This window comes from Callospermophilus lateralis, chromosome 8 (genome assembly GCF_048772815.1).
Source record: "Callospermophilus lateralis isolate mCalLat2 chromosome 8, mCalLat2.hap1, whole genome shotgun sequence".
NCBI classification, from domain to species: domain Eukaryota; kingdom Metazoa; phylum Chordata; class Mammalia; order Rodentia; family Sciuridae; genus Callospermophilus; species Callospermophilus lateralis.
In genome coordinates, this window is record NC_135312.1 from 12,532,220 (window position 1) to 12,550,930 (window position 18,711).

The 18,711-nt window shown below is 42.8% G+C and overlaps 1 protein-coding gene across 1 annotated transcript in view; it reads left to right on the forward strand.

The window, feature by feature from the left end:
• Nucleotides 1-18,711, forward strand: part of Lap3 (leucine aminopeptidase 3) — a 30,902-nt gene continuing 12,191 nt past the window's right edge. The window contains exons 1-8 of the mRNA XM_076864592.1: nucleotides 1-153; nucleotides 3,280-3,395; nucleotides 4,669-4,723; nucleotides 5,109-5,214; nucleotides 6,305-6,464; nucleotides 7,711-7,875; nucleotides 10,867-11,025; nucleotides 15,554-15,678. Coding sequence (XP_076720707.1) covers nucleotides 52-153; nucleotides 3,280-3,395; nucleotides 4,669-4,723; nucleotides 5,109-5,214; nucleotides 6,305-6,464; nucleotides 7,711-7,875; nucleotides 10,867-11,025; nucleotides 15,554-15,678 — 988 coding nt within the window. The 5' untranslated portion in view covers nucleotides 1-51. The remainder of the gene's footprint in view (nucleotides 154-3,279; nucleotides 3,396-4,668; nucleotides 4,724-5,108; nucleotides 5,215-6,304; nucleotides 6,465-7,710; nucleotides 7,876-10,866; nucleotides 11,026-15,553; nucleotides 15,679-18,711) is intronic.

An 18,711-nucleotide genomic window follows, 5' to 3' on the forward strand; every position in this document is an offset into this window, starting at 1 on the left:
CCCTGCGCCACGTGCTCGCTGGAGGGCGGCGCAAGGGGCAGCGCTGAAAAGATGTTCTTGCTGCCTCTTCCGGCAGCCGGGCGAGTTGCTCTCCGGCGTCTGGGAGTGAGTTGTCTTCGGGGCCGGAGTCTTGCCACCGCCGACATGACGAAGGTGAGAGGCGGCAGTTGCTCCCAGGCCACCGCGGGAGGACTGCCTGCGGGCGACCAGGGTGAGGGGCAGGGCGGGCCCGGGCCGTGGCGTGTGCGGCTTCTGCTCCAAGTTACACAAATCGACTAAAATAAAAAGTTCCCTCCTTTTGCAGGATCGGCCTTGGCAGGGGCTGGGGTGGGGTCGCCGGTGCCCCCTTCCCCGGAGATTTCCCAGTCTGCTGTCTTCTGATGGCGCGATCTTCCTTCTTGTCTGGGGAGTGCCTGGTTCTGAACCCTGGGAAAGAGAATAGCTGAGGCTACCATTTACCGATCGCACTTTACTGAGCCTTCTCCCTCTCACTGAGCTTCAAAAATGACATGCGCTTATTTCATTCATCATCGTTTTTTTTTTTTTTTTTTTAGTTCTGGACGTGACCTAAGAAGGGATGGTGACATTATTGTCCCAAATGTCAGCAGAGGTCCCAGAGTCAGCCAGCCTCAGGGCCTGGGCTGCACACCAAGACCTCCTTGCTGCAGTCAAGGGTCAGAAAACAGGGCCTCTGGGAGCAATTTCCCTGAACTTGTTTCTAGAGGAAACAGAGATCCTCTCTAGGGAAAGGGGCGCTGCAGAGAGACGCGTTATTTCGTGAAATTAAAAGAAAAGCATTTTCCAGAAGAAAAGGCTGCTCCACCTAATTGGGCCCTGAGAAATTAGAGTGAGCCTTTATATTAGGCAATTCAGGTCTGAAACATCTGGAAAGAGGAGTGGCTCAATGGAAGGGGCACAAGCTTGGGAGTTATGCCGGAGGATCAGAAAGAAATGACTCTCCCAGGTGAAGAATTCTCTAGATGGGGCTTGAGACAGGTCTCCTGGAGGTATCAACAGATGACAGAGGGACCACACATTTCCTCAGTGCTCTTTCCAATACTAAGCCTGTAACAGTGACCTGTCTCCTAGGCTCTCCATTTGGTCTGTGGGAGTGTGCAGCCTTAGGAAGGTGAGAACCTGGCAGAGTTATCAATGACAAGGAAAGTGTATTTTCTTTGGTGAGAAAGACAGGGCGGTATTTAATCTAAGTACCTATGTGGCTTTGTGGAAGGACCAAGGACAGGAAGAAGTTATCTGGATTTTCACACGGTTCTACCATCCCGGGGCTAGTGTGTCCCACTAGGTTTCAGTTTCCTTATCTTGTTAAGTGGGAAGTATAGTGCAATAGTGCATGCATGTTCTTTTTACCTCAGAGTGGCCCTAAGGCAAACGAAATTTTTTTTTTTTAATATATATAAAGTCTTTGTAAAAGCGAAAAGCACTGGGTTTACTTCATTCTTTGAGTTTTGGGGCCCAGGGGCTTGTAAAGATGAAGAAATATTGCCACCAAGTGCTTGGCAGAACCCTCTGATCTGCCCCTCCTTTAAGTTGCTTACTTCTTGTCTTTCAGTCTGAGTTGATCAGAGTACCATGAATACAGGTTGAACATCCCTTATTCAAAAGTCTGAAATCTGAAATTTTCCATAATCCCTTCAAGTTATGTGTATATGAAACAAGTGAATGTCAGGTTTAGACTTGGGTCCCATTCTTGAGATGTCTTAAATATTAAAAAACAAACAAAAATAGCAAAAATCTTGTGTGGTAGCTCATGCCTGTTACTCTGCTCTGGAGGCTGAAGCAGGAAATCCCAATTTTGAGGCCAACCTGAGCAATATAGACTGTGTCTTAAAAAATAAAAAGGGATGGGTTATAGCTCAGTGGTAAACGCTTGCTTAGCACGTGGGAGGCCCTGGGTTCCATCCCAGATACTGAAAAAAAGCAAAAGAAATCTGAAGTCAGAAACACTTCTGGTCCCAAGCATTTCAGATAAGGGATGCTCAACCTGTAATGGCAGAATGTCTAAGATTTGCATCTGATGGTTATAGGAGAGGAAAAACAGACTCTCTTCTGCCCTCAGTTCCATGGTTGAGTCTAAGAAAGTAGGCTTGACACTGACCTAAGGTACATGCAATTTAATTTGATATTTTTACATGTACATAGGATCCTGCAGAAGAAAATGAAGACCTGGAGAAGCATTAGGCCCAAAAGCTTTTTATCTTTTCCTTTTTCCTTTTCTGGTACTAAGAATTGAACCCAGGGATGCTTTACCACTGAGCTGCATCTCAATGCCTTTTTACATTTTTATTTTGAAATAGAGTATTGCTCAGTTGCCAGGCTGGCCTTGAACTTGTGATCCTCAGCCTCTAGAATAGCTAGGATTACAGGCTTGGGCCACTGAACCTTGCAGTTTTATACCTTTTTAAACAAAGAAAAATGAAGCGTGGGGGTATGACAAGAGGAAGGAGGTTGGCCTTTGTCTTGTCATTTGGGATAGGCACTGGGAAATATATTGGGGTGCTAATGGAAGATAAGGCGTATTTCAGCAGGTTTGTTTGTATAGATTCATTTTGGCATTAACTTCCAGCCGGTGGTGATGAGAATGCTCTCCCTAGTTTAGTGAGGGCACCTCTCTTATGGGAAATTTTATGCCCTGCTTTTAGGTAAGAAAGGGGGATTTTTGAGAGCCCTGCCTACATTGTCTGTCTCTCAGCTGCCAACAGCTCAAAGTAATTTATATGCCAGGGCAGCATATTATGGAATAACATATTCAGAAGCCCTTCAGGGTCTAACTTGGTGACAACTGGATTTTTTTTTTTTTTAAACCCCTTTCTTTCTGGGGCTGGGGATGTGGCTCAAGCGGCAACGCGCTCGCCTGGCACGCGCGGGGTGCTGGGTTCGATCCTCAGCACCACATAAAAATAAAATAAAGATGTTGTGTCCACCGAAAACTAAAATATTTAAATAAATAAATAAATGAATAAATAAGTAAATAAATAAACCTCTTTCTGCTTTGTGTGAAAGCAGAGTTCTTTCCTGGGGGTGACCATGTAAGACAAGGCATGGGACCCAGAGTCTCTGTAGGAATTTGAATCACTGAGGCAAGTGGAGTGCATATATTGGCCATGGCTGCTGCTTTTTTGGTTTTGTTTTTCCGTCTTCATGGAGGGCACAGTTTTGGTGGAATTATGTGTTCCTTCTGGAATTTCTGGAACTCGGGACTCCTGAACCCCGCTGAGGCATCTACTCCAATTATACTCATCTTTTTTACTTTGTTCTCAGGGCCTTGTTTTAGGAATCTATTCCAGAGACAGAGAAGAGGATGTGCCACAGTTTACGAGTGCAGGAGAGAACTTTGATAAATTGGTGGCTGGAAAGCTGAGAGAGATTTTGAATGTGTAAGTATTACCTGGGGGTCCCAGTTCCTAAAAGTTCCCAAATCAAAGGGGGATATTTTTCTGTGATGTACTGTAGGTAGAAACACCCGGGCCAGGAAATTCTTGGTGGAAGTGAAAGTGCAAGTCTGGAAGCCCTTTGTCACTTTGCCTTTCAGTATGGGTGGGTCTGCAGTTCTGGGAAGTCAGATGGTTTCCAGCCCAATCACAGACCTAGTGTGGAGGACAAATCCTGAAGGATCTGGAAAGTACCAGATTTCCTCAACCCACCTTCTTGGCTCAAATTAACTTTCCTTATTCCCTCCCTTCCCACCAGCCTCTCTGTGTCCTTTAACTAATAGTTAAAAAGCAGCATAAAGGTTCTACCTTTTTATTTTGTGCCTGGAGCTTGAAGGCTTCTCAAAAGTTAAAAGTACAACTGGATTACCCAAAGATGTGGTAAGAATGCAGACTGTAATTCAGTAAGTCTGGGAGGGGCCTGTGATTCCCACCACTCTTAGATTAGCTAGGGTCTGTAGCAACTAGAGAGACATTGGAGCTGCTGGTTCCTTTTGGCAAAAACAGAAGTGTCATTAAAAGCCACTGCAGCTTCATACTATTCAGATTATAGATAAGCCTGTTTGAATCTACTAGATGCAGTCTAATAATTAATTAATGGATGTGTTACAGAATCTGCAGCTCCTCTTAGCTAATTAGTCCTTCACCAGTAGCCAGAACCTTCTCATGTGCTTAAGTCATTAATCCAAAAGCCAACTGCTATAGTACAGATCTCCCGACTGTCAAACCACAGCACTTGTCATGCCCCTGGCTGTACTTGAGTATGCCTTTTATAAGAAACTGCCCTGTCTCCCATCTGTAGATAAGCCCTCACTGACATCCTCTAAACCAGGCATAACTGCTGTCAAGTCAGCCACTCGGGTACCATGGTGTTGTGTTGGTGTGCTGTGTCGTTTAGTAGAAAGGTTGGAGAGTCTTTCAGTCCAGCCATCATCCAGTGCTCAGATCCCCTGTGCAGCGGCGCCAGCATTGCTTCCATTGCTTTAAGTAAATTTGTATTAACTCTAATCTGAAAGTTTGCTATAGTTTTTGAGCTAGAGTTAGAAGTACTGCATCTAGGAAATCCGAGCTGAGAACGTTCTGTAAAAGTACAATGAAACAACGTCCACAAAAGCAGTTAGCAGAATATTATGATAATACTAAAGGTATGCATATATTACTTTCCAGGCAAACAGAGCAAACTGAAAATTTCCAAAACAATTATTTCTTTTTGGTTTAGATCTGGACCACCTCTGAAGGCAGGCAAAACCCGAACCTTTTATGGTCTGCATCAGGTATGAGATGATGATGATGTGCCTTGTGAACCCTCAGTAAGATCACCTCTGGGTGCCTTGTACCGTAGCTGCCCAGTCATGCTAAGAATTTTGTATTGGATTATATAGTTTTATTCCAACGTTAAGCAGAACTATCATTTAAGACTATAAAGAGGCGTATCACTGTCTACTGCCGGTCTTGTGTTCCTCAGTCTGAAGGCTTTGTCCAGCATGGCTCTGTCTTACATAGAATTGTTTGCAGGATTATCCTCACTCTTGTCTATCAGACACACCTTGTAAAAGGTTCCGAACATAAAGTGATAGTGCGGGAGCTCAGTGAGTCTCTCTGCTGGAAATGAGCACTTTCAAGAAACACAGTGGCTGATGGTGTGTTTCTGTGGAACAGGACTTCCCCAGCGTGGTGGTAGTCGGCCTAGGCAAAAGGTCAGCTGGCGTCGATGACCAGGAGAACTGGCATGAAGGCAAAGAAAACATCAGAGTTGCTGTCGCAGGTTACTTTACTTTTTAAGTTTAATACTGGTCAAGGTTCTGGAGTCCGTTCTTTAAGACTGTCTCTTCTCCTTCTTTTGTCCTTTCTCCATCTCTACCCTTATCACATTTGCACAGAAGTAATTCACCTTAACAAACTCAATTTCCATTTTTTGAATGTTTGCCTCTAAGAAGGATATAGAGATTAGCTTATGAAATTTTTGTTTTTAATATTTCTCCATAGTTAACATTTCTCAAATACTTAATATTGGAGGTTTTACTGTGATCTGTTCACTTTGGCCTTAGAACTGTATTTTACCAGAAATTTCGGCATTGGATTTTTTTCCTCTTTGTAATTCTCCCCTGGTGTTGCCCAACTTTTAAGTAACAAGGAGTTAGTTATCTATGTACAACTTGGAGAAAATGGGAGTAGAGTGTGGGGTGCTCATTCATCACTCTCAAAAGCTGTGTGCTGGTCCCAGTTTTTCGGGTGGATGGCTTGAAAGAGTTGAGGTGGACGCTGTTGAGTCACCTCAGCTGAGCAGCAGTGAGAGCCTTCACCTCAGAGACTGTGGCTGAGGTCTTTGAGATCCATGCTGAAGCAGCAGGAATGGGCTTGATTAACACCTGGCCCTGTGTGTATCATAAATGCTTGTTAAACTTACTTTCAAAGTTTATGTTAAGGGTTCTCTCATAATTTTTATATGAGAGTTTTTGCTGACATGATCTTAATAAAATGCTGTGTTAATAATGGACTTTGCTCAGGTGCAATCTCATGGTCATCTTTTCTCTGTCCCTCTTAACTGGGGAAGCCCTGGTGGTTGGGAAGCTTCGTCTGGAAGCACTGATGGTCAGAAATGACCCTGGTACTTGCTGCTTCTCTCTGAGGGGTCTCCCCATGTGAGGAGCCCTGTGGTGATCTGAGGGCCTGTGCCCGGCACTGCCTGTGAGGTGCGCCCCGGCCTCGTTTTAAGAGGAGGAAATGGAGGACTAGAGTTGTCACACTGGGGTTGGAAGCCCGGTGCTTCCTCAGCACACTGCCCACACACTGCCTTCTGCTCCTCCAGTGTCTCTCGCTGACTTCCGTTCTCTGGTTCCTCTGTCCTTCTGCAGCTGGGTGCAGGCAGATTCAGGACCTGGAGCTCTCTTCCGTGGAGGTGGATCCCTGTGGAGATGCTCAGGCGGCCGCAGAAGGAGCGGTGCTCGGTCTCTATGAATACGATGACCTAAAGCAGAAAAAGAAGATGGCAGTGTCCGCGAAGCTCCACGGAAGGTGAGGGGGCAAACCGAGGTACGGTGGTGCTGTCCGGTGTCCGACAGTGTGGTCTTTTGGACGGGAGCCGCCTGCTTCTCAGTGTCCGGCGCTGCTGTGTGCTCTGTCCGTAACCTTCCCACGGCCCCAGCCATTTTAATGTGTGATAACTGTCCCCAGGCTCTGCTCTAGCCTTTGTCATGTGCTCCTGCACGCTTGCTGGACACTGGGAATCTGTAATGCGGAGGAGTAGGGAGGAAGGAACGACATGCAGATGTGTCCCAGTGGGTTTCAGTTCAGATCATTTCCATTGAGTTGGCATCCGCCAGCATTGGACTGATGCCAGAGCTACGTGGGTGTAGGGAACTGGTTTTTGGCCCTGTGGTCTGGCACGGGGGTGGCTCAGTGGATCATTGAACACCTCCTGCATTTCAGTCTTAGAACCTGGGAGACAAGGTCACTGCTGGGAGAGAAGAACAGAGACCTTAGGTATGGGGAGCCGTGAGGGCAGGGGTGACCCTGACACAGCTGGTGCTGGAGAAAAGGGCTCTGTAGTGGTCAGCCTGGTTTGAGTCTTGGCTCTGCCGCTTAACTCACAGTGACCTCGGTTAAGGAGTTGAAATCTCTGGGGAGTTGTACTCTTAACCCAGAGACAAAGTGTGAAGTGTGTCATGTGACGCATGGTGACCCACTGAGCTGTCAACTGTTCTTTTACCCATCTCCACACTGTTAGCTCTTGTGCACAAGAAGAGCTAGGATCATGAACCACGGGCCCACGTGTGTTCTTTTCTAAAGCTGATCCTTACTATCGGGGACTTCGTTGGGATTTAGAGCCCTGACCCAGGTGAAAGAAGGTGGCAGAGCCTCAGTTCCACATCCAGGTGGTTGCTTTGCCTGCTTGGTGATTAGCACTTGGGACTGCGCTATCTGCAATGCAGGGAAGGAGAACAAAACAGAAAGCCCCTCCCTCAGTTTCTCTGGTAGATTTTTAGCTTCAAAGACCCATCTGTGCAGCCCCTTTCTGTTTAGGGAGGATTCTGAAGTGGACTGCCTGGCCAAGTGTCCCCAGGCCCTCACCAGGGCCTGTTCTCTAGCTCTTCACTGTACCGCCAGCTGCCTGGGTCACGTCACAGAGAACAGACCAGGTCCTGTGTGTCAGCCAGTTTCCATCTGTTGTCCTCCTCTTGTTTGATGTGGGATAAGAGCCTCTCCTGGCCACAGGTCAGTGTTGTGGGTCACTGACCAGCAGCTCTGCTTTCTTCTGCAGTGGGGATGAGGAGGCCTGGCAGAAAGGAGTCCTCTTTGCTTCTGGGCAGAACTTGGCCCGCCAGCTGATGGAAACTCCAGCCAATGAGATGACACCAACCAGATTTGCCGAGATTATTGAGAAGAATCTCAGAAGTGCTAGTAGTAAAACAGAGGTCCACATCAGGTAATTCAGGATTACATCGTAGACTTTGGGATGCTACACGCAGGAGCCTTTGAGATCCTAATTCCAGCTCCCTCTCCATTCAGAGCACTAACTGAAGACCATAGAGGCCAGATAACCACCAGCAGCCCCACAAGCTGGGACAGGGCTCATTTGAGATTCCTTGTGTCTGTCTTTCCTTGCCTGTGAGAGACTACTGCGACTTTCTACTCATGTTGAGGTGTCCACGTTTTATATCAGCTTTGTTTAGACAGAATTCACATGCCACATAAAGTGATAGTGATTTGTAGTATATTCAGAGTGGGCTACCATGACTAAGTCAAGAACACTTTTATGACCCCCAGAGGAAACCCTTTACCATTAGCAATCACTCTTCATTTCCCTGTCCCCTGAAGCCATCAGTTGACAGACTTTGGAGGTTATTTCCACCTTTTGGGTAAAATCTGATCATTGTGAACAAGTTTCTGTGTGGACTTGTTTTATTTCTCTTGGGTCTGTAGCAAAAATGTAATCGCTGGACCAAATGGTAACTCTGATCAACTTTTCGAGGAACATACTTATTTACTTTCTTGTTTTGGTGAGTTCTTCCTATCTTTATTTTTTGACACAAGTGAAGAATGTATTATTCCTTACTAGTTATTGAATGAGAATTTGTGCCTCGTGGAGTCCCTTGACTGGACTGCAGGATGGTGCTCCCAGGCCTGCTGAGAGCCGTGATCAGCACTGGGCTATTAACGTCCAGCTCCTCCAGCTTCTGGAATCTCCTGGAATCTCCCCACAGCCCTGTATGCAGCCCAAGTTTGAGTGTTTGGGGATTTATGATTAAAATAAGCTGACAGATATTTGCTTGGTTTAAAGAATTCTTCACTATCAAAGTAGTTTCTCAGGTTTAAAAGAATTCTTCACTAGTTAATTGTGATTAGAATTCATCTTTTTCAAAAAAGTCCCTATGGTCTAGACAGTGAAGAAAACATTGTAGGGCTGAGGTTATGGCTCAATGGTAGAGCAGCTGCCTAGCATGCATGACCTCCTGCCCCGTGTGATACTTTAAGAGCTTATATATTACACTTTTAAACATACTTTTGAGCTTTTCTAAATTATTTTGAAATAAAGGTTCGATCCTCAGCACACATAAAAGCAAAATAAAGGTATTGTGTCCAACTAAAAAAAAATATGTTAAAAAGAAAGAAAACGTTGTATAGAAAGCCCAGGACTTAGAGCTTGCTAGAACAGAAAGGTTCATATAAGTTTAACCTGCCACAGTGCATAGCCTCTGTTGAGGGGTTGTGGCAGACTGTTCCTTGTCTTACAAGAGAAGACACCAGAGGTACTTCATATCAGAAAATACTGGCAATGCTATCACACAACAGTGACAGCACCTCCACCGTGCCAGGAAGTTTGGCAAATGAGTGTACAGTGGTGCTCCTTGTCCTCAAAGAAGGGAGGATCTCATTGGAAGGACCAGGTTGGGGAAGGGAGGATGGGGAGGCCTGCTGAAGAACATGCAGCCTAAGCAGAGCCCTGATGGTTGCTCAGGAGTTAACCAACGAGAATGGGGCTGGGCATTTCAGGTGGGGAAGCAGGTGAACCGTGGCCCCTTGGGAATAGCAAGGCTTATGGATGAGCAAAGGCAAGAGTTGATCAAGATGCGTGTGTGGGTGGCAAATGACTCATTAAACTGAGACATAGCTGCACCACACCTTGTCCAGTGTAGGTGGGTCTCCATTAAAGAAACAAAGACAGACAATTCTTCCAGAAGGGCCGGACTTAATGAAACATCAAGTCCTGAGTTTATGACTAACATGCCTTTATGGTACAGCCTTGTTTCTTTTGACACAAGTTTATTTATTTTTTAAAAATTATTTTTCCTTTGACATTTTTGGCAATCCTAGTTTTATACTTCTGACAAATGGTTGGGCAAGTGCCGGAATATTCCTTGGAAAGGATTGCTGCTGGTTTGTCTGTGGCAGTGGAGGCCTCATTACTGTGGCCAGAAATCAACACAAAGCCCTTTGTACCTTTAGCCTAGAAAGTGGCAATATGGTGTCAATTTTCTAGTTTGCACTGAGAAATGTTTCTTTTCATTAGTCTCATCAATCCTGTGCTAATTAAATAAGAATTAACTTATTTTCCTACTTTAGAGACATCTCAAATGTCAGTTACAGCTGTGAGAAATAGTGTGACATTGTTGAAAAGAGAACTCCAGCATTTCTTTCTTTCTTTTTTTTTTTTTAAGAATTTTAATATTTATTTATTTAGTTATTTTTAGTTTTCGGCGGACACAACATCTTTGTTTTTGTATATGGTGCTGAGGATCGAACCCAGGCCGCACGCATGCCAGACGAGCGCGCTACCGCTTGAGCCACATCCCCAGCCCCCAGCATTTCTAAAAGAGCAAATAAGTAGGTTATTTTACTCCAGGAAGAGTAGTATAGCTTTGTTAGGTTTTTGTTAGTTGGTTGATTTGGGGAGGGGGCATTTTTAGAAATACCAAAAATAATGAGCATCTTAGCTCTTTTTATGCACCCTTGTAGTCTCAGGGCCTTGCTAGTCTCATCTTTTATAAATTAAATCTTTAGAAACATCCGAGTAGGTTGGGGGAGCGTTTTTATTTATTGACTTTACATTATTACCTGAACTGTATTAGTTATCATGTATAAATTCTCCTAAGAATGCTAAAGTCTTTTGATTGAGGAATGCTTAACTTTATGTAGATGAGCAAATTGGCTCAGGATCAAGTGACTTGCCCAAGAATATACAGGAAACAAATGATCAGATGTGATAATCAAAGCCTTACTGTGTGTGATTTGTTTTCCTTGAACTCAGGGCCTCATGCTTGGGAGTGAGTGCTCTATCCCTGAACTATACCTCCTTCCCCATGTGATACTTTAAGAGCTTATATATTACATTTTTAATCATACTTTTGAGCTTTTCTGAATTATTTTGAAATAAAGGTAACCGTATATGTGCTTTTATCCCCTTTCTACCCTATAGACCCAAGTCTTGGATTGAGGAACAGGAAATGGGTTCATTCCTAAGTGTAGCCAAAGGGTCCGAGGAGCCTCCAGTCTTCTTGGAAATCCACTACAAAGGCAGCCCCGACGCGGGGGAGCCGCCCCTGGTGTTCGTTGGGAAGGGAATCACTTTTGACAGGTACTCGAGGAGGGTATCTGAGCTTTGTATTTTGGTGAATGTTTTGTGTGCTCTTTTTAGAGCTTAATTTGATTCATAAGCATGGTATTTGGTCATATTATGCTCCCAGTTATGAAATGCTCATGTGTGTTAGTCATAGGCATTTTACATATATTGGCTCAGTCTTACCCCTATAAGCTGGCTATCATGGCCATTCTATAGTAGCCAGCTTATAGGGGAACCATGACTCAGAGATAGTAAGTATTTGTTCAGAGACCCATAACTAAGAATTAGAGCCAGAGTGAAAATCAGGTCTCTCTTTAAAATATCTTCAAATCTCTGTGTCCCACTCTGATTCTCCCTTGCAAGGCTTACTGCACAGACAGTGCAGCTGCCGCCGCCATCCCCTGCCTTCCCTTGGCTTGCTTCTGTTGCTTCCTGCTGCAGAACAGTCCACTCCCATTAATCTGACTGAACCATAAGTTCCTTAGAAGTGGAAGCCACCTCGGGTTATTCCAGCCAATAAGGGGCTGAATTATTAGAAGTGGAAGCCACCTCGGGTTATTCCAGCCAATAAGGGGCTGAATTGGAGAAGACAGTGTATTTTGGTATTTCCTATGGGAATCATCTGCCACAGAATATGACTGTCAGGGATGCTGGTGACTGTGAAGCATAAAAAGAGTGAGTTGGCCAGAAAACTAGGTTAAATAAACCAAATGAGGTTTGTTTTTGTTTTCTTTAGCTACAGAACTTTTCAGGGCACAGAATGTCACATTTTCTGAATTTTCTTGTGTAAGAATCTTGTTTCTGGAAGTCATGTTCCAGAAATTGGAGAATGCTGCTGAAGAACAACAACAAAAAAACAAATTCCCCAGTACATTTTTGCAACCATTCAGAAACTCCATGTAAAACATGAATGTTCTGTTCTCTCTTTTGTGTTTGTATTTTCATTTCCTTTGGTGCTGAAATCAAACCCAGAACCTCTCATGTGCTAAGCATATACTCTACTACTAACTCACCTCCAGCTTCAACTTCTCTTCTTTAAACATTGATCTCCAAACGCTTTTCATTGTGTAGCCCATCAGAAAAAGATTTCAAGATATGTACATATATTTATGGTGTACGCAAATGCTACACCATTTTATATATACTTAAGTATATATAAAACACGACAGCAAATAAAATTAGGAAAAAACCCTGTCTCAAAATAAAAGTTTTTTAAAAGGCTGGGGATGTAGCTCAGTGGTAAAGCACCCCTGGGTTCAATCCCCAGTACCCCCCCCCAAAAAAAAACTTGCTAATTGTAGTGGTTTTATACTATCAAGTGTTAATGGTTTTAGGGAGATATTTATGTTCAGGGTGAGATTTATTGTTAATTTAAATCCATATTTGTATTTTTTGCTAAAAATATTCAGCAAGATCCTTTGGTTTAGAGAAGTCTTCCTTGCAGAAGCATCAGATTTAACTTAAGATGTGAAAGAGCAGGAGGAATTAGTTCAGTAGGAACTAGGGATGAGTATTAGGGCAGGGGAACATGGGAAGGCTGCAGAGTAGGAAGCTGTGTCAACTCTGGATACTGAAAGAATGTCAGTGTGGCTCTGCACCAGAGCAGGCTGGGAAGATGGGTGAGATGCGCTGGATACTTAGGCAGGATCTATTATTCTGGGCCTCAAAAAGGTTTCTGGCAGAGGGAATGACAGTATATATGCAGTAAAATTCACCCTCTAAGTGTTTGGCTAAGTGAGCTTTAACAGAAGAATCCAACAGGGACCAATACTGAGAAGATAAAACATTCCCTTCACCCCCAAACTCTCTTGTGCTTCTGCAGTTATCCCCCCCCCCCGTCCCCACCGCTCCAGGCTGCCAATTATCTTTCTGTTACTGTAGATTAGTTTTGCCTGTTCCAGAAATTTATATAGATGGCCTCTGTGCTGTCTAAGCCCAATATCTTCAGTATTTATCCATTTCATCAGTCACATCAGTAATTTGTTCCTTTTCATTGCTGTTTAGTACCATTGTATAGAAATACCCAAATTTGCTTATCCATTTATCTGTTGATGGAAATTTGAGTTGTTTCCAGTTTTAGGCTATTGGGAATGAAGCCAAGATCATCTGAAAGCTTTTGTGTAGCCACATGTTTTCCTTTCTCCAGTGAGGTTCAGGTTCAAAGGACATTCTTTCCTATGACCAAAGTGGTCATCCCAGTTTGCATTCCTGTCCTCAGCTGACAGGACTCACATCTTCTGCTCCTTTCCCTTCTTGACATGATCCATCATTCCACTTGTGATGCTGCCACAGGGGATGCAGTGATACTTCTTTGAGGTTTACTTTGCATTTCTGTAATGATTGATGATGTCGAGCATGTCTTTGACTTGTTTTTTTGACCATCAACCTATCTTCTTTAGTGAGGTGTTTAAATCTTTTACCCTTTTTGATAGGGTATTTTCCTTAAAAGTTATAAGTTTTTTTAAAAGTATATATATATATATTCTGAATATAAGTCTTTTATCAGATGTTATTTGGTTAGGAATATTTTTTTCCCAGTGAAATGAACTTTGCATTTTCATTTTTTTAGTAATATCTTATGAAGAACAAGTTTTGATTTGATGAAGTATACGTTCAGTTTTTTGTAGTTCATGCTTTCTTTTGCCCTAAAACAGTATTGCCCATGCCAAAATCTATTTTTTTTGTCAATAAGACATTATAGTTTTGTTTTGTTTTTTTTTTTTTTTAGAGAGAGAGAGAAGAGATGAGAGAGAGAGAGAGAGAGAGAATTTTTTAATATTTATTTTTTAGTTATCGGCGGACACAACATCTTTGTTTGTACGTGGTGCTGAGAATCGAACCCGGGCCGCATGCATGCCAGGCGAGCGCGCTACCACTTGAGCCACATCCCCAGCCCAAGACATTATGGTTTTTAAGTCAATTTTAGCTTTTTAGGCTATGTTCCACTTTGAATTTCTGTATATGGTGAAAAAGGCCTGAGGTTTTCCTCCCCCGCCTGCCTGCCCTCACTATATAGTCATTTATTTCAGCACAGTTAGTTGACAGTACATGAACTACCATTCCATCATAGACATGGGACTACCTTAGCATCTTAGGACAAAATCAGTTAATCATGTAGTTTGAGATCTATCTCTGGACTCTGCATCTAGTCACTGGTACCCTGTGACTAAGCATCTTGATTCCTGTAGCTTTGAGTAGGCTTTAATGAAATCTAGGATGATTTTGAAAAGATAGCAAAGATGAGTCCTGATCCTTGGTTGGTGGCTACTTTGGGACTAGTCGTAGGCATAGGAAGCAAAACTCCCAGAAAACACCTTGGGCTAAGAGTGGCAGGTGGAAGGAAGTATAAATGCAAACCATCTCATTAGCAAGTGTTTCTGAGGTAAGTGAGAATTAGTACCTGATTTCCAAGCAAGCAGACCTCAGAGAAGGGAATAGAAACTTCTCCAGAGTCACCAAGACAAGTCAGTAGATGGCAGAAGTTGAACACCCTGGCTGTGTGCATGGCTTGTGGAACAAGTTGCTTCACAAGATGGGAAGCAGAAGTCACTGGTTGGTTAGGAGGCTGCCTTGCTAATTGCTAATTAAAACTCAGCTCTTATATTTAATGCTGTCTCAGGGGCTTTGTGTAGGTCCCTCCCTGATTCCTGTGCCTCAGGTTGTATTTTGCCATCAGCAGGCTAGAACACACCTGTACAGGTGTCAGATGGCAAGATTATACCTCTGTCATGTGGGTTTGAGAAGAATGCTCCCAGTCCTATCTGAACTTGTTAGCTTTCTTTAATAGCCTGTGAACTTTGGTTTGTTAAGTTGATCCATTCATAAAATCTGCTGAAAAGACAATCTTTGTAGGTATCAGCAGTTAATGAGTGTTAGTCAGGTTTATGTCACCATGATCAATATATCTGACAAGAACAATTTAGAAGAGGAAAAGTTATTTTTGGCTCATGATTTCAGAGGTTAGTCCATGGTCAGTGGACTCCATTACTCTGGGTCCCCTGTAAGGTGGAACATCGTGGCAGAGGGCTGTAGTGGAAGGAAGCTGCTCAGGACATGGTGGCCCAGAAGCAGAGAGAGGGAAGAGAAGGGGCCACTGGAAAGACCTACCTTTCCAGGACACTCCCCAGTGACCCACCTTCTCCAGCAACATCCAACCTGCTTACAATCACTACCCAGTCCATTCAAAGTAGGATGGACTGATTAGGTTACAGCTCTTGCAATCCTGTCATTTTTACCTCTGAATATTCATACATTAACACAGGAACTTTGGGGGGACACCTTCTATTCAAAACATAATAATGAGATGAAACAGACAGCACTGATATTATGACATGGAAACATTTATAGTAGTACTGCTTAAATTTCATTCAAATATAAATTAATTGAGGTATGATACCTATCTAGAATTATTTTGTATCTTTTATAAAGTCTACAACATTAAAATAATTCAACATTGAGATTCTAAGTTGAGAAATATGAGTTTCTTTGGCAGGTGTGTGGTGCTTTTATATGGTTATGTTGCAGCTGTCCTTTTCCTTCACAGTGGTGGCATCTCCATCAAGCCTTCTGCAAGCATGGACCTCATGAGGGCCGACATGGGAGGAGCTGCCACAATTTGTTCAGCCATTGTGTCTGCTGCGAAGCTCAATTTGCCTATTAATATCATAGGTGAGTGGGGCAAGGGATTGTATCTCTGAGATTCTGGAACCCAGCAGATGCTTGAACTGAGACAACAAACATGGCTTTCTCTGATCTGAAAAGATCAAGAGACAATTTTTAAATAGCTTGATGAAAAGCTAAGTGTTTTATATCCAAGCTGATTCAGCTAAATGTGTTTTGCAACTAATAGCTGTAACTGGAATTGATTTTTACTTCTGCAAAAAGTGGTTAGCAGTCAAGGGCATGTATATCAAGTTTGTGGTTTACTCCAGTGGAAACTGCTCAGTAGTCAGGTCAAAGGGCACTCTTGGCTCATTTACAGATGGTCTCATAGGATTGTGGCCAATTAAATGCCTGATACACAGAAATTGCCTGGTACAGAAAAAGCATTTAGTACAATGGCACCTCTTAGCATTACAGAATGCCAGCTTCCACAGCCGGTGATGCTGAGAGTGTGTAGCATTACTAATACCAAGTTTTGAGAAGAAGAGGGGGGAGGCTCAGGTTACCTGACTTAGCCAGTGTCTCATCTATTGCATGGCGAAGGTAGAATGCAAGTGTGTCTGACGTACATGTGTGTGATCTTTTTTTTTTTTTTTTTTTTATGTGCTGAATATTTTAGCATGTCTCATCAGAGCTGGTGACCTAATGCTGGGTTCACAAAATCCAGCTATTCCAATAACTTAAGAAAACATGCAAACACACAGAAGTACCTTTTCAAAATCCAGGAATGGCCCTGTGACCTTAATGGTCCATGGAAAAAGAGAGAGCTACTGAATTCTTTATTCTTATATAGGGGACACACAGGGGAGGTTCCATGGAACATTCCATCCCCAAAAGGGCAGAGGGGTAGGATTACAAAGGAACAGGTGAGCGTAACTCAACCCCATTGGGTAATGCCTCATTATCCAAGAGGAGTTAGGGGGCACAATAATTGTTCAGTATCTCTTGCTCAGGACTTGAGGGTGTGTATTTCCAGAGGGGTTCCCTTTCTTTGAAAAAAATAGGTGATGAGTTGCTATCACGGTCTTGAATTCTTGTTCTGAAGGCATGACATCCTATGATTACAATCAAGACAGAATTAATAGCAAAGAGAACAGTATAATAATATACCATGCAGAATGTTTTAGTATATTTCCAGGATTAAAACCATTTAACTCTAGAAGTATTTGATCAGCTAGAGGTAGGATCCAAAAAAAACACAAAAAACAAAAAACATCAATCTTACTTTTTTGTATATCTTGAATATGATGATATAACTCCAAAAGATCCAAGCGGTTATTATTGTTCGGCCAAATACCTAATAAATGTTTTTTAGGGCTGGGGATGTGGCTCAAGTGGTAGTGCGCTTGCCTGGCATGCATGCGGCCAGGGTTCGATCCTCAGCATCACATACAAACAAAGATGTTATGTCCGCCGATAACTAAAAAATAAAATATTAAAAATTAAAAAATAAATAAAAAAATAAATGTTTTTTAACTTTCTCCTAATCCCATTGAGAAGCATTGTATTTGGCAGCAGTAACACATGCATATTTATAATTGGCATGACATTTTAGCCTTTCCTTGAATTTTAAAGTAGAAAGCTCGGGGCTGGGGATGTGGCTCAAGCGGTAGCGTGCTTGTCTGGCTTGTGTGCGGCCCGGGTTCGATCCTCAGCACCACATACAACAAAGATATTGTGTCCACCGAAAACTAAAAAATAAATAAATATTAAAAAAAAATAAAGTAGAAAGCTCATTTCCAATATTTATGACAGTAGCTTCTAAACATTTAGCTTAATTTCAATTATTTCATCAATATTGATCTGATTATGAAGAGCTTTGGAAGTGTTCTGAGCCAAAATATTAAGAAAATCTGCATGCTGAATATTTTGAGATATGGCCACCCAAGATGTGACCGTGGAAGCAATAAATGAAACTAAGCCAGCCACCCCTAAAATTACAAGTTCAAGAGCTAGCTTAGGTCTAATCAACTGGGCATATATTTGTTGTAAGACTTGAAAACCAGCATCAGCAAACCATGGCCCTGAGATTTTAGCTGGCAATAAGACAGCAGAGGGTTGGTGAAGCATCAGTGTTCCCTTCCTTCTGTTATATCTGATGATACAATTAGTTAAATATCGCTACAAGATATTTATCATCTTTTCTTTCGACTTTCACATCTCTAGTAATTAAAACAAAAAGGGATTGAACAGGCTTGCAAGCCGTAACAAGAACCTTCCTTACAATTTCTGCCTACAAAGTCAGGTAAACGCTTGTTAGTAAAATGTAAAAATTCTGAGGCTGCAATCAAACACCAAACATTTTTCTTGATACCACCTTTGCTGAAGGTCAAGGTGTTACTAACAAATCTTTCAGGGGTCATGGCAGCACCCTTGTGTAATTGTTTTTTGTCAATCCTAGGAGACCAGTCTAAAATACACCACTATTTCTAGATACCTTATGCTGTATTGGCAAGGTATTTATACAATCCATCCATTTAGGGAATGTGCTAATTTCTATTGCAGAACGGTTAGGACAGTGAGGTATATTAGTGGATGTTCTGCTGAAATGATTGGCTTGTTATTAGACAGTCCCATTTTAATAACTGTTCTAATATATGGCTTTGAGTCCCCAAGGCCAGTACGATTAGCTAGTCTAGGCCCTCCAACTGCTGTCTTTTCCTCAAAGACACTTTTAGACAGGCAGCCCGTTTATTGTTCATTGTGGGATCACCACATAGGTAGCTGACCACTATAGCCAGAATAATTAACTCCATTCCCATGGATGGGAGTAATATGGGTGTCTGTAAATCCTCCCATCATGTATGAGTCATTAGTAAATACTGGGATGGATTCTCTAGTACACACCTCTGAGTGTACTAAAGGTGGATCTAGAAATATGTCTATTAAGTTTCTCCCTGTGTCCCAGTTGCCTGGCAGCTCAACAGAGCTAGTATTGCTGCAAGCATCATAGCTGGAGACTTAGTTCTTCCTTGCTGCTGGATCATCCGCTCAGTCTGCAGCCTCAGATTTTTCAACATCTTCCATGAGGGTAGCTTC